The sequence below is a fragment of the Hylobates moloch genome, unplaced genomic scaffold (genome assembly GCF_009828535.3).
Source record: "Hylobates moloch isolate HMO894 unplaced genomic scaffold, HMol_V3 SCAFFOLD_4, whole genome shotgun sequence".
In the NCBI taxonomy this organism is placed as follows: Eukaryota; Metazoa; Chordata; class Mammalia; order Primates; family Hylobatidae; genus Hylobates; species Hylobates moloch.
The window spans coordinates 146,355,805-146,370,003 of record NW_026652279.1 but is presented as its reverse complement, the minus strand read 5'-3'; the positions used below and the strand labels follow the sequence as shown (position 1 = coordinate 146,370,003).

Below are 14,199 nucleotides of genomic sequence, written 5' to 3'. Positions count from 1 at the left end.
ATCTCAATTATGTGATGTACATGTTAATACTTTCGCATATAGCATATAAAAGTGAAGACTAACTAAAACATGTATGTCTGTTGATAGTAACCTGATGCAAAAGAAAAAAAAGTAAAAGTTATTGGTTCCTTGGTACACATTCACATGTGACTTAAGTGCAGATTTATTGCTAAAATGCAAATATATTAGATGTTTACATAATAATGTGGCTTCACATGCTTATCTTAGTCACAAAATATACCAGGACATAAATCCATTGCTTACTATAAAATTGGAAAGCAGTGAAAATATTTCATAAAATATGGATTTGTTAGCAGAAAAGAGTTTTCTTTCTTAATATTCATTGCCTTCTAAAATATTCTTGGAAAAAATATGCAAATCTTTAGTAAAAACAAAATAAATTCTATAAAATTATATCAGTTTCAGATTAGGATATTTATCAATGTTTAAATTTGAGGGAGCGGAGACAAATAACTCCATTTAAACTCTGATATTTCTAATTTTCAGAAATGGAAAGTAGATTGTGTCTTCAAATCATTTCTTCCTGTTCTCCTTTATATATTCATTTAATGTAAAACAGAGGAGAGAAAATAGACGTCTCCAGAATAAAAGCAAAGCAAAGTTTATTTTTTTTTTTTTTTTTTTTTTTTGAGACGGAGTCTCGCTCTGTTGCCCAGGCTGGAGTGCAGTGGCTCAGTTTATCATATTTTAAAAGATCAAAGAGGAAGAGACAGAGGGAGGGAAGGAGAGAGAGAAGAGAGAGAGAGAGAAAGGGAGAAAGGGAGTGAGAAAGTGAAGAAAAGGAAGGAAGGAAGCAAGGAAGGAAGGAAGGAAGAAAGGAAGGAAGGAAAAACAAAACAAACAAAAAACACACGCACACAGAGAATTAGCAGCTGTGTCAAATATTTTTTATCTCCAATCCATAATAGTTTCCAAACACAGGGGTTTCAGGTATGCGCTCTTATTACAAAATTTTCACTAGGGGCAGCTTTGCATATGTGAGAACTAATGTATTACAAAATAAAAGTGTACAGTAAGAGTTTGCATATAGCATCTAAATTTTGATTACCAACTAGTTGTTAGAGTGAGAAAAGGTTGGGAAATCAAGAGGTACCACAGATAATTTAATTGTTTTGTTTTCTGAGAAGAAGTTGGTGCTAGAGAGGGGAGAATAAAAGGGAATACTTCTTTGATGTTTGTGCTGGCAAGCAGATCTTTCTGCTGGCTAACAATGTCTATACATTTTCAGTGTTTATATAAGGGAAACCTAGTAGAATAAATGAAGTGATGAGGACAGAAGAAACAAATGGAATAGAAGCAGAAAGTACAAATGAAGATTAGATTATTGAATATGAGTGTAAACATTTTTTTTTTTTTTTTTTTTTTTTTTTTTTTTTTTTTTTTTTTTTTTGAGATAGAGTCTCGCTCTGTCACCCAGGCTGGAGTACAGTGGCGCGATCTCGGCTCACTGCAAGCTCTGCCTTCCGGGTTCACGCCATTCTCCTGCCTCAGCCTCCCGAGTAGCTGGGACTACAGGCGCCCACCACCACACCCGGCTAATTTTTTGTATTTTTAGTAGAGACGGGGTTTCACCATGTTAGCCAGGATGGTCTCGATCTCCTGACCTTGTGATCTGCCCGCCTTGGCCTCCCAAAGTGCTGGGATTACAGGCGTGAGCCACCGTGCCCAGCCAGAGTGTAAACATTTTATTTGTGGTAGCAATATTGATAACATTAATCCAAGATTATCAGATAACAATAGCAAGACTATTATTTGAAAATAAAGAGTATCAGCCATAGAGCCCAGAAAATTTCATCTACCTCTGCAACCAGGAGTGGGTAAAATTTTTCTTGTATCATTACTTTTGTGTCATTATTAGTAAGTTAACATGAAAGTGTGTGTAAATAAACCAGCAATGGAATAGACTGACACATAGTCAGGATTGTAAAGATTTTAGTTTTGTCCTTTACTAATTTCCCAAAGGTCCAATGAACAGATTTCCATGGCACAATTATTTTTCAAATAGCAATGAAAATAGTGACAGTAGCAATCACAGCAGCAGCAACAACAAATATCATTGCTGCTGCTGTGGCTCAGAACATGATAGCCCACAGCATGGCATCTTGGCATGCTGAGTACCTTGGAGTAAAAAACATTAGAAGGGCCTTAGAAGTAAGGTCTTCCTGACCTCCTTCCATCCTCCTGTCTCCCACCTCTCTTTCTCACACTGAAGAGAATCCTAGAAGCCAGAATTCTTACACCCCAAGGCCGGTCATAGAAACTAGAGCTCCTCTCCCAGAAAGCAAGCCATAAAATGTAGAGATCACCCTCTGCCTTCTGCCTTTAAGAGTCTCATTCCAGAGAGGTACTGCCCCATTTCTGGGGAGTGGAAGCGGGAAGAGGTAATGCTACACAGGCAGACCAACAAGAATTTTGTACAAAGGACTTGCTGGATTTCTCAACTCAGTGTATTATCATTACATTATACATTTTGGTGCAACCCCGTTTTCACATGGCTGACCCTTCTTTATATCCCACGTATAAAGTTTTCCCTGGAGTCTTTGAGCCTTCATTTCTGATCTCTCATGTCACATACAATTTTGATTAAATACATTTGATATGCTTTTCTTTTGTTAACATGTCTTTTGTTATAAGAGTGCTGGCTTTGAACCTTAATGGTGGGGAGAAAAGGCTTTGCACCTTTCCGCCCTATGCTGCCAACGTATACCTGACGTTGGTGATTATTTATGTGGAAAACAACTTGGAATGTCTGATTTAGATTCTTGTTTCCTTGGCATTGTTTTATCGATGTATATAAGGATTAAATCATTTGTGAGATATTGATTCAAAAATTTTGTTTTTCTATTATTCTTAATAAAATTTGTGAAATGTTTGAACAATTAGACATTAAAATTAATTTTTGTTATTGGGAACATGGAGATAGTTTATCATCAAATACAGTTTTATACATCAGCTTTTTACCAATTAGATATATTCTTTTCCAAAAATAGTTTTCATGTAACTCTTTTATTGATTTCCTTGTTAATATATTGGAATTATTTTACACATAATCATGGGAAAATCTTATAAAATAACTGCCAAATGTAAAACTAAATACCTTAGCTGAATTTTTTGACCTTTGTTTGTGGGTTTCAATTATATGATACCTTTCTTTGAATATGATACTTTCTGTTGATAGATGATACATATCCTACCTATTTGAAAAGATATTTCCTTACTAAAAATTATTGACATTTAACAGTCTTCCATTGTCTCCCTGCTTAATCACAATAGTGATAGAAATTAGCGTGTAGTAACATGTTTAGGAATTAAAACTAGGATTCTAATGTATGGAGAAAACTGTGCAAATATAGATATATTACAAAGAATACCCTAAATCCCTATTATATGTCAAAGATCTAGAAATAGTAATGATATCTTAAGGATCTATCAAGGCTTTGTTGTATAAAGAATGAAGTAAAAATAACTTAAGAAAATTATTATTTAAGCTATTGGAAAATTACTGAATCTCAAACAGATGTAAAATTGATTACGTTGGCTGTCTACATTAGCTTGATTAATTCAATATGGTATATTACTCTCTTTACTAGTCATGTAAATGTGACAGCAATATTTACATGAAATCTGAAAAGTGTTTTATGAGACATGAAAAAACCATAAAAACTGCAACTTACATGCCTTCTTTTAGATATTCTATCATTTATAACCTCTAATTTTCAGATGAAGTTGAGTCATAAGCAAAGAACAAATCTGTCTTAACAGTGCTTATTTTAGTAATTAGCTATTATGAAGTGACTTACTACCTAATCAGTACATAATTGTTAAAAAAAAAGAATTTTCTATCATGTGCTAAAATAGAAAACACCCATTTTACTATCATGATAACAAATATATGTTAAATAAAATTAAAATTATTTTGTAAAATGTAGTTTATATTTTCAGTTAAAGAAGTTTTGGTAAATTGCTTTTTGGGCTAATAAATTTAAAATATAATCTTGATTAAGACAGAGAAGGTCATACACTTAATAACTTCTCCATATCAATCATATGAAATAATTGTTTCACATATATGAGGACATGAATACATTTTATCATATGAAATAAAATGTAATATATATGAGGATAATTTTAGGTGAGAAGTTGGTAACACCTATGACTGTCTATTGATATATTGGATATTCATATATTGGATATTGCCAATTGACAATTGTCTATTGAGATACTGGATGTTATCTATTGTCTATTGTCCTTTGTTGGCTTAATTTATATGATACTTTTCTTTGAAAATGCTATTAGACAATATCCAATCTATTAATAGACAATTGTCAAAAGACAATATCCAATATGTCCAATATTGTCTATTGTCTATTGGACAATTGTCTATATTGGATAACTGTCTATTAACATATTGGACATTGATATATTGGATATTGTCTATTGACAATTGTCTATTGATATATTGGATTTGTACAAATGTATGTCAGTGAGGCCAGCAAAATAAAAGCATCATTTTTCTCAGAGAGAAACACTGTGATTCTGGGTTGCATATAATACCCAACATCCTAGAAAATTAAACGTTAGATGTTTTCCAAATCATCCTTGTAAAAGTAACATCCTTCAATAGTTATGTTCTAGATGCTTGGGTGAAATATATATGCATGTATCATGTACACACATGTAAATACATATATATATGCATACACTCATACCCAAACGCACACCTACACTTCCATTTGTAACAACTACCACCCTGTAAAGCTGCCATAGCTAACAATTTTTTCCGTTGCATATTATATTTATCTTTAAACCTAAGGAAGCAATGAAAGGAAATTTAAAATTGACTCATATTTTCATATATATGAAACGATTAAATTTCTATTTCTCAGAATATTAAAATTATCTCCTTTGGCCTCCATGACCAAAACCATGTGTTTAGTTGTGCCTTCATAAGGACTTCTCAGCTCTTTGAGCTTCCTTACCTTACTCCCTTCCTTAACCAAAGGCAGTGCCCCTGAGGACATCCCTTTAGACTGATTCTCTACTGACTGCACTCTACCTTGGCAAATGTGGCCACACTTATAGTTTCAAATACTATTTCTGGTATTTTTTCCAGCTTTTGCTTTACTCATATCAATCTTTTCTTCTCACTATCACCATCATCTTTCAGGTTTATCTCTGTTTACAACCAGAATATGTCAATATCTGAATATTGACAAAAACACAAAATGAGATAAAGTTGTTAAGATTGACACAATACATATTCCCATATCAGTTTTATATGAATGACAATTAAATTTTTTGTTTCAGTCTCTATATCATTTAGCTGATGGCTTGAGCTTTTACTTTAAAATTTTCTCCAAATATACTATTTTGGGTGTTCTTTTGTTTCAACAAAATGGTTTACGTACTTTCAATATATCTTCAGTAACTCCTAGATTAAATAATCTTGGCATGCAAATTGTATTTTTTAAATTCTTACAAATTCAATTTGTCTTATAAAATCACCGATGTAGAATATGAAATTAATTCCAAGGTGGAAATTTATTATTGGAGAATCCAAAGCTTCAGCTTCATATGTGATAGCAGGAATGACTAAAGCTCTGCACATAATTTTGCATACAGAATCTTTTAATAATCTATGTTGTACTGAAAGATATAATCCATGTTTCCTGATACAAAATGTTCTTTTTTTTCCTCAAGATTATATGTAAGTTTTTTTAATCTAAAATGTCTAAGTTTACTTAGACCTAGTTGTGTGCTAAAATCCAAACCAAAAGAAAAGATTCACCATTCTGTCACTAAAATTATTATTACTACCATTGATTCAAAAGTTGGAGACATTATCATGAATAGTGATTTTCAATTTAAAAAACTTTCAAGTTAGGTGTTATTCAATATTGGGGGTGTGGCCAAAAGAAATCCAAAGTCTTCTGTAAATGTGTGTCTTTTAAAAAAATCTCTATTAGTAAGATATATAAACAAGGCAAAGAGAGATAAAAATGGAAGTAAATCATTATTTTCTAGCATAAAATATTTTGAAATATAATGAGTTAAATTTTTTATTTAGCCTTATACCTGATAAGAAAAATAAGCAAGAAGTAACAGAAATAACAGTACTGAAAACCATTTACTTATAAATAATAGTAATGTGCTAGTAGAGAATAAACATTACTGTAACACTGCCTTGTAATCATATCTTGTAGGTATTGGTTTATGGAGATCTACTTTAATAATTGTTCTGGCTAATTTCTGTTACAGAAACAAATTTCCTCCTTTCTTGATTATTATATTGAGAAAGTTGAATGAATAGGCTCTTTGCTAGACTGTTGGCATTCAATGTAGACAAAATGTATGCAAATGTTTCCATCAAATGTTAGACTGCAGAGATTTTGTTTGCAGGGCTCTTATCTAATCTATTTATCTATCTTATCTATCTATCTATCTATCTATCTATCTATCTATCTATCTATCTATCTATCTATCTATCTATCTATCTATCTATCTATCTATCTATCTATCTATCTATCTATCCATCCATCCATCCACCTACCTACCTACCTGTCTCTTGAGCTATGGAGCTATCTATGCCATATTTTTATAAATAATCAGAGGAAATATGCTTCAGGTTGGAATTGGCTATTTTGAAATTTTTACTCAGTGTTTTAAATTTTAAATTTTAAAGTTTATACAGGTGAAACACACCCATCCCTTCAACTTATTACACCCTTTTCAAAATATCTGAATGACATACAGTGCAGTTTCAACATTTGTTAACTGGGTATAATTCAAACCAGACTTGTCAGCAGCCATGCCAGTATCCACCTTACCATTTTGTACTCCACACAGGAGAACACTCTTACAACCTTTGGAACTCCAGAATGAGGTGTCATCAGGATGAAGAAAATGACTAGGACCTGCAGTGGGATCAGGAGTAGGACCTATGCAAGATTTCTGAGAAGCTGAGAAAGGTATGCAGAAGCCAAGATCAGAAATTATGGATTATTTAGGCATTGAAGAGGAGTTATAGTAAGTCAGGTAAATAAAACTTTTACTAAATTCAGAAGGATTAGTGTACTCAGTCATTTAATCCCGTTTGAACATTTGACTCAAGCCAAACTACCCTCACTTTGTTTTCCCATAATCTTAACAATTTTCAGATAATTGTTTCCTGTCCTAGTGTGTCAGAGTCTAAAGATAGAATCCCAGCCTTAGAATTAAAACAAAGCATCTGTTGCAAAGAATAAAGCTGCTTTTTCCCCCTCAAGCAGTTACGATCCATAGTAAAAAAAAGAAAAAACAAATTTGGAAGGTTGTTTTGTTTCTCAAATTAGAAGTGCAATAATATTACTGTCCTATTTGAATAACATGTATATGATCTATCAATAATTTTCATTTAGCTTACTATTTCTTTATAAATTAAACCAATGCAGACATTTTCAAAATGATTTCAACGCTATTTACTTTGGATAAATCAGTCACAGTAGAAATAAAAAACTGTCTCTCAACTATTTTAGATACCTCATATAAGTAAATTCATGCAATATTTGTTTTCCTGTGACTGGTTTGTTTCGCTTAGCATAATGTCCTTCAGGTTTATTCATGTTGTAACAAATGGCAGTTATTTTAGTTAGTTCGGGCTACTATAATAAGATACCATAAACTGGATGGCTTAAACAACAGCATGTATTTCTCAGAGTTCTGAAGGCTACGAAGTCCAAGATCAAGGTACTTGCTGGTTTTGTTTCTAGTGAGGGTCCTCTTCCCAGTCTACCATCTTGATGTATCTCTACATGGCAGAGAGGAAAAGGAAGCAAGCTCTCTCCCATCTCTTATAAGAGAACCATCTTTATCATCTAATCACCTTCCAAAGCCTCCATCTTCAAACACCATCACCTTAGGGATTAGGGTTCAAACATATGGATTTTGGGATGGCACAAACATTCAGTCTATAGCAGCAAGATTTCCTTTTTTAAGGCCAAAAAATATTCCACTGTATGTATATACAGCATTTTCTTTATCCATTCAGCTGTTGGTGGACATTTAAATTATTTCTACATCTTGATTCATGTGAATAATGACTGAAATGAACATGGTAATGCAGACATCTCTTTGAGATCCAGTGAGTAGAGAGACATGGAGAATTGTTATTCAATTGATATAAAATATCATATATAGAATCATTAAGTTCTGTAGATCTACTGTACAACATTATACCTACAGTTAACAGCACTGTATCATGTTCTTTAGAATTTACTGAGGGGTAGATATCATGTTGTTTCCTTACCACAATTAAAAAAAAAATTTTTTTAGTTTGCCCTTAAACTTCTCCAGGTTCCATTTTAAACCACGAATGCACACAATCTTATATATCACTACACAAGACATAACTACACATTACTCGAGAGAAGGAGACACAGCTTGCTAATCCAATATTTCCTCTCTACTTTCTCCTGGTTCCTGATGTTGACATAACAACCCCAGTCCTTTCGTTATAAGCAATACGTGAATATGAGGAAGGGGTGAAACTATGTGCCTTCACAGGATTACTAACTTCCCACAGATTTAGAAAGTGCTGCTGATCACCTGAGAGTTAACCAGGTATATAAAAGCTGCATCAGTCTCTGCCACTTTTAAGTTGCCACTTTTAAGAACCTCGCTATTGACAAGGCCACAGTCTTTTCTCAATGATATATCTACCTGATACTTAGCAGCACATTCATCTATGCATTCAATTCATAAAACATTCATAGAGTGAATATTCTGTATTAGGCATCATTTTAAAACTGGGGGTAGAATCATGAACCAGATAGTGAGGGTATTGCTCTTGTTAAGCATTCAGTTAAGAGAGAGTTGGCCTGGTGCGGTGGCTCACGCCTGTAATCCCAGCACTTTGGGAGGCCAAAGCAGGCAGATCATGAGGTCAGGAGATTGAGACCGTCCTGGCTAACACGGTGAAACCCCATCTCTACTAAAAATACAAAAAGTTAGCTGGGAATGGTGGCAGGCGCCTGTAGTCTCAGCTACTCGTGAGGCTGAGGCAGGAGAATGGCGTGAACCCAAGAAGGCGTAGCTTGCAGCGAGCTGAGATCGCACCACTGCACTCCAGCCTGGGTGACAGAGCTAGACTTGGTCTCAAAAAAAAAAAAAAAGAGAGAGAGTGTGAGTGTTGAGTGTTATATTGAATAATAAAATGAAACAATATTGTATACAAAAGGTACATACTTACACTGAGTTGCAAGAGGACACTTTCTTTTTTTATTATACTTTAATTTCTGGGATACATGTGCAGAATGTGCAGGTTCGTTACACAGGTATACACGTGCTGTGGTGGCTTGCTGTGTGTCCGGAATTGGTGGGTTCTTAGTCTCACTGACTTCAAGAATGAAGCCGCAGACCCTCGCGGTGAGTGTTACAGCTCTCAAGATGGCGCGTCTGGCGTCTGGAGTTTGCTCCTTTTGATGTTCAGATGTGTTCGGAGTTTCTTCCTTCTGGTGGGCTCGTGGTCTAGCTGGCTTCAGGAGTGAAGCTGCAGACCTTGCGGTGAGTGTTACAGCTCTTAAGGCAGCGCGTCTGGAGTTGTTCAGCTCGTGGTTTCGCTGGCTCAGGAGTGAAGCTACAGACCTTCACAGTGAGTGTTACAGCTCTTAAGGCGGCACGTCTGGAGTTGTTCGTTCCTCCCGGTGTACTCGTGGTCTCGCTGGCTTCAGGAATGAAGCTGCAGACCTTCACGGTGAGTGTGACAGCTCATAAAAGCAGTGTGGACCCAAAGAGTGAGCAGTAGCAAGATTTATTGCAGAGCAAAACAACAAATCTTCCACAGTGTGGAAGGGAACCTGAGCGGGTTGCCACTGCTGGCTCTGTCAGCCTGCTTTTATTCTCTTATCTGGCCCTACCAACATCCTGCTGATTGGTAGAGCCGAGTGGTCTGTTTTGACAGGGCGCTGATTGGTGCGTTTACAATCCCTGAGCTAGACATAAAGGTTCTCCACATCTTCACCAGACTCAGGAGCCCAGCTGGCTTCATCCAGTGGATCCTGCACCGGGACGCAGGTGGAGCTGCCTGCTAGTCCCGCGTCCTGTGCTCGCACTCCTCAGCCCTTGGGCCGGGCGCCGTGGAGCAGGGGGCGGTGCTTGTCCGGGAGGCTCTGGCGGCACTGGAGCCCACGGAGGGGGTGGGAGGCTCAGGCATGGCGGGCTGCAGGTCCCGAGCCCTGCCCCGCGGGAAGGCAGCTAAGGCCCGGTGAGAAATCGAGCACAGCGCCGGTGGGCTGGCACTGCTGGGGGACCCAGTACACTCTCCACAGCCGCTGGCCCGGGTGCTAAGTCCCTCAATGCCCGGGGTCGGTAGGGCCGGCCGGCTGCCGAGCCGCAAGCCCACGCCTACCCGGAACTCCAGCTGGCCCGCAAGCAGGGCGCGCAGCCCGGTTTCCCGCTCGCGCCTCTCCCTCCGCGCTTCCCTGCAAGCTGAGGGAGCCGGCGCCTGCCTTGGCCAGCTCAGAAAGGGGCTCCCACAGTGCAGCGGTGGGCTGAAGGGCTCCTCAAGTGCCACCAAAGTGGGAGCCCAGGCAGAGGAGGCACCGGCACGGAGAACGAGCAAGGGCTTTGAGGACTGCCAGCATGCTGTCACCTCCCAGCTGCACCCATCAACCCGTGATCTACATTAGGTATTTCTCTTAATGTTATCCCTCCCCTAGCCCCCCACCCCTCAGCAGGCTGCCGGTGTGTGATGTTCCCCACCCTGTGTCCATGTGTTCTCATTGTTCAACTCCTACTTATGAGTGAGAACGTGTGGTGTTTGGTTTTCTGTTCCTTTGTTAGTTTGCATAGAATGATGGTGTCCAGCTTCATCCATGTCCCTGCAAAAGACATGAACTCATTCTTTTTTATGGCTGCATAGTATTCCATGGTGTATATGTGCCACATTTTCTTTATCCAGTCTATCATTGATGGGCATTTGGGTTGGTTCTAAGTTTTTGCTACTGTGAAAAGTGCTCCAATAAAGATATGTGTGCATGTGCCTTTATAGTAGAATGATTTATCATCCTTTGGGTAATGAGATTGCTGGGTCAAATGGTATTTCTGGTTCTAGATCCTTGAGGAATTGCCACACTGTCTTTCACAATGGTTGAACTATTTACACTCCCAGCAACAGTGTAAAAGCGTTCCTATTTCTCCACATCCTCTCCAACATCTGTTGTTTCCTGACTTTTTAATGATCGCCATTCTAACTGGTGTGAGATGGTATCTCATTGAGGTTTTGATTTGCATTTCTCTAATGACCAGTAATGATGAGCTTTTTTTCATGTTTGTTGGCTGCATAAATGTCTTCTTTTGAGAAGTGTCTGTTCATATCCTTTGCCCACTTTTTGACTGGGGTTGTTTTTTCTTGTAAATTTGTTTAAGTTCCTTGTAGATTCTGGATATTAGCCCTTTGTCAGATGGGTAGATTGCAAAAAATTTCTCCCATTCTGTAGCTTGCCTATTCACTCTGATGGTAGTTTCTTTTGCTGTGCAGAAGCTCTTCAGTTTAATTAGATCCCATTTGTGAAGGACCTCTTCAAGGAGAACTACAAACCACTGTTCAAGGAAGTAAGTGAGGACACAAACAAATCGAAAAACATTCCATGCTCATGGATAGGAAGAATCAATATTGTGAAAATGGCCCTACTGCCCAAAGTAATTTATAGATTCAATGCCGCCCCTATCACGCTACCATTGACCTTCTTCACAGAATTAGAAAAAAACTACTTTAAATTGTATATGGAACCAAAAAAGAGCCCATATAACCAAGACAATCCTAAGCAAAAAGAACAAACCTTGAGGCATCATGCTACCTGACTTCAAACTATACTACAAGGCTATAGTAACCAAAACAGCTGGTACTGGTATCAAAACAGATACATAGACCAGTGGAACAGAACAGAGGCCTCAGAAATAACACCACACATCTACAACTATCTGATCTTTGACAAACCTGACAAAAAGAAGCAATGGGGCAAGGATTCCCTATTTAATAAATGGCGTTGGGTAAACTGGCTAGCCATATGCAGAAAACTGAAACTGGACCCCTTCCTTACCCCTTACACAAAAATTAACTCAAGATGGATTAAAGACTTAAACATAAGACCTAAAACCATAAAAAACCCTAGAAGAAAACCTAGGAAATACCATTCAGGACATAGGCATGAACAAATACTTCATCACTAAAACACCAAAAGCAATGACAACATTTTTTTTTTTTTTTTTTAATGGAGTCACTCTGTCACCCAGGCTGGAGTGCAGTGGCGTGATCTTGGCTTACTGAAGCCCCCACCTCCCAGGTTCAAGCAATTTTCCTGCCTCAGCCTCCCGAAAAGCTGGGATTACAGGTGCCCACCACAACGCCTGGCTAATTTTTGTATCTTTAGTAGAGATGAGGTTTCACCACGTTGGCCAGGCTGGACTCGAACTCCTGGCCTCAGGTAATCCGCCTGCCTCGGCTTCCAAAAGTACTGGGATTATAGGCATGAGCCACCACGGCCAGCCAAGAGGATACTTTCTGAAGCTGAAATCTGAGTACTAATAAATATCTATTCATCTAAAATTCAGGGGAAGCATTCAAGCACAAGGAACAGCCATTGCAAAGGCCAAAACTGTGGAAGTAGCACTCTATTATTAATGAAACTAGAGATGTCCAGGATGGCTGGAATGTGATAAGCATATGAAACCCCTCTATGCCTTTCTCTCATTTGTCCTCATGGCCCACTTTCAATACAGACATTGCTGTGGGAACCAGCTTTGCACAGGTAAAACCGGTTTCAGCTGTCTGCCTTACTACACCACCCCCTTGAGCTTTCTTCTTCAATTGTATAGGGATGACTTGGCATTGGACCCCTGGGAGAAATCTTGACCCTCTGGCATGTGGAAGCAGAGGGTTGGGACCCAGTGAATGGGAACCAAACACTATTCATTCCCTCTGCTTTCTTAAAGTAACAAACAAACAAAAAGAACCTCTTTACTTTTATCTACTTATTGTCACCAAGCTTTATCTCATTCCAGGTATGGGGAATAAAAAGACATTTTGTGGTGTGAAACTATGTCTCAGTCCATTTACTTTTTCACTTGATGCTGTGTCCTCCAAATAATTGATTTAGAATCTGGTGAATTTTTCCAAACTTTCAAGTTGGAGTATTGTACAGAAGAAAAAGGTGACAGGCCTTTAATATTTCAAGTTATCTGTCTGCCTCGGGTGAATAATGTACATACCTTTCTGTCAGAATAATGGAGAGGTAGATATGCTATGCCACAGTAGACAGGTAAATATAAGTGATCCTTTTGCTGCCTTCTTTCTGTTTCTCTTGTCAGCAGGCACTGGCACTCCAGCACAGCAGATACTTGAGGAACCAGGTGCTGGGGTAGAAGATGTCAGGAAGAGTAGAGCTATAAAGGAATCTAGAGAATGGGAAGATCCTGTGAGATGATTAGGGGGAACATTTGGTGTGTAGCCTTTTGAGAATTTAGGAGATTCCTTGTTCTTTCCCTTTCTCTGGGAAACTCAGAATTCTTGGGATTCAACACTGATTTAGAATAATAGCAATATATTTCAACCACTGTGTTAAGCAGCCTATATGCATGTTTATATATATGTGTGTGTGTATATATATACACACACACACACACACACAAACACACACACACACAAACACATATATATCTGTGTGTGTAGGATATGTAGGATATATACATAGTATATATATTTTACATATATAATTATATATATGCTTATATATATAAAGTAGGATATAGATAGATCGATAACATTTAAAAACATAGCATGAGTCAGGCATAGATTTATAAAAAAAAAACTCAAATTCAGCAGGTATATAACAAAATATCTTATTGGAAATATTTTTTACCTTAGATCACAATATTTGTTGACCAGCGATCTATCAGTAAGCTCATATCATATAGGACTTCTTCATGATGATTCTGAAGAAAAATACAGAAATATAGTAAATGTGTTTATTAAAGTCATGAGTTTGTGATTATACAGAAAAATACAAAAAAGCTAGAAGTTGAAATTACAATTTTATGGTAGGATATGAGATTGCATAATTAAATTATTCAGTCTAGGTTTAGACAGACTTGTTCTAGCATTGTGTCTTAACAGTATCAAATGCATGGTCCATCACAAACATA

General features: G+C 37.4%; 1 protein-coding gene across 1 annotated transcript in view; it reads left to right on the top strand.

Moving 5' to 3' along the window:
* The window catches only part of LOC131383372 (uncharacterized), a 147,456-nt gene that overhangs the window by 26,305 nt on the left and 106,952 nt on the right, over nucleotides 1-14,199 (top strand). Inside the window, exon 2 of the mRNA XM_058438169.1 lies at nucleotides 13,366-13,472. Within this exon, the coding sequence (XP_058294152.1) occupies nucleotides 13,366-13,472 (107 nt within the window). The remainder of the gene's footprint in view (nucleotides 1-13,365; nucleotides 13,473-14,199) is intronic.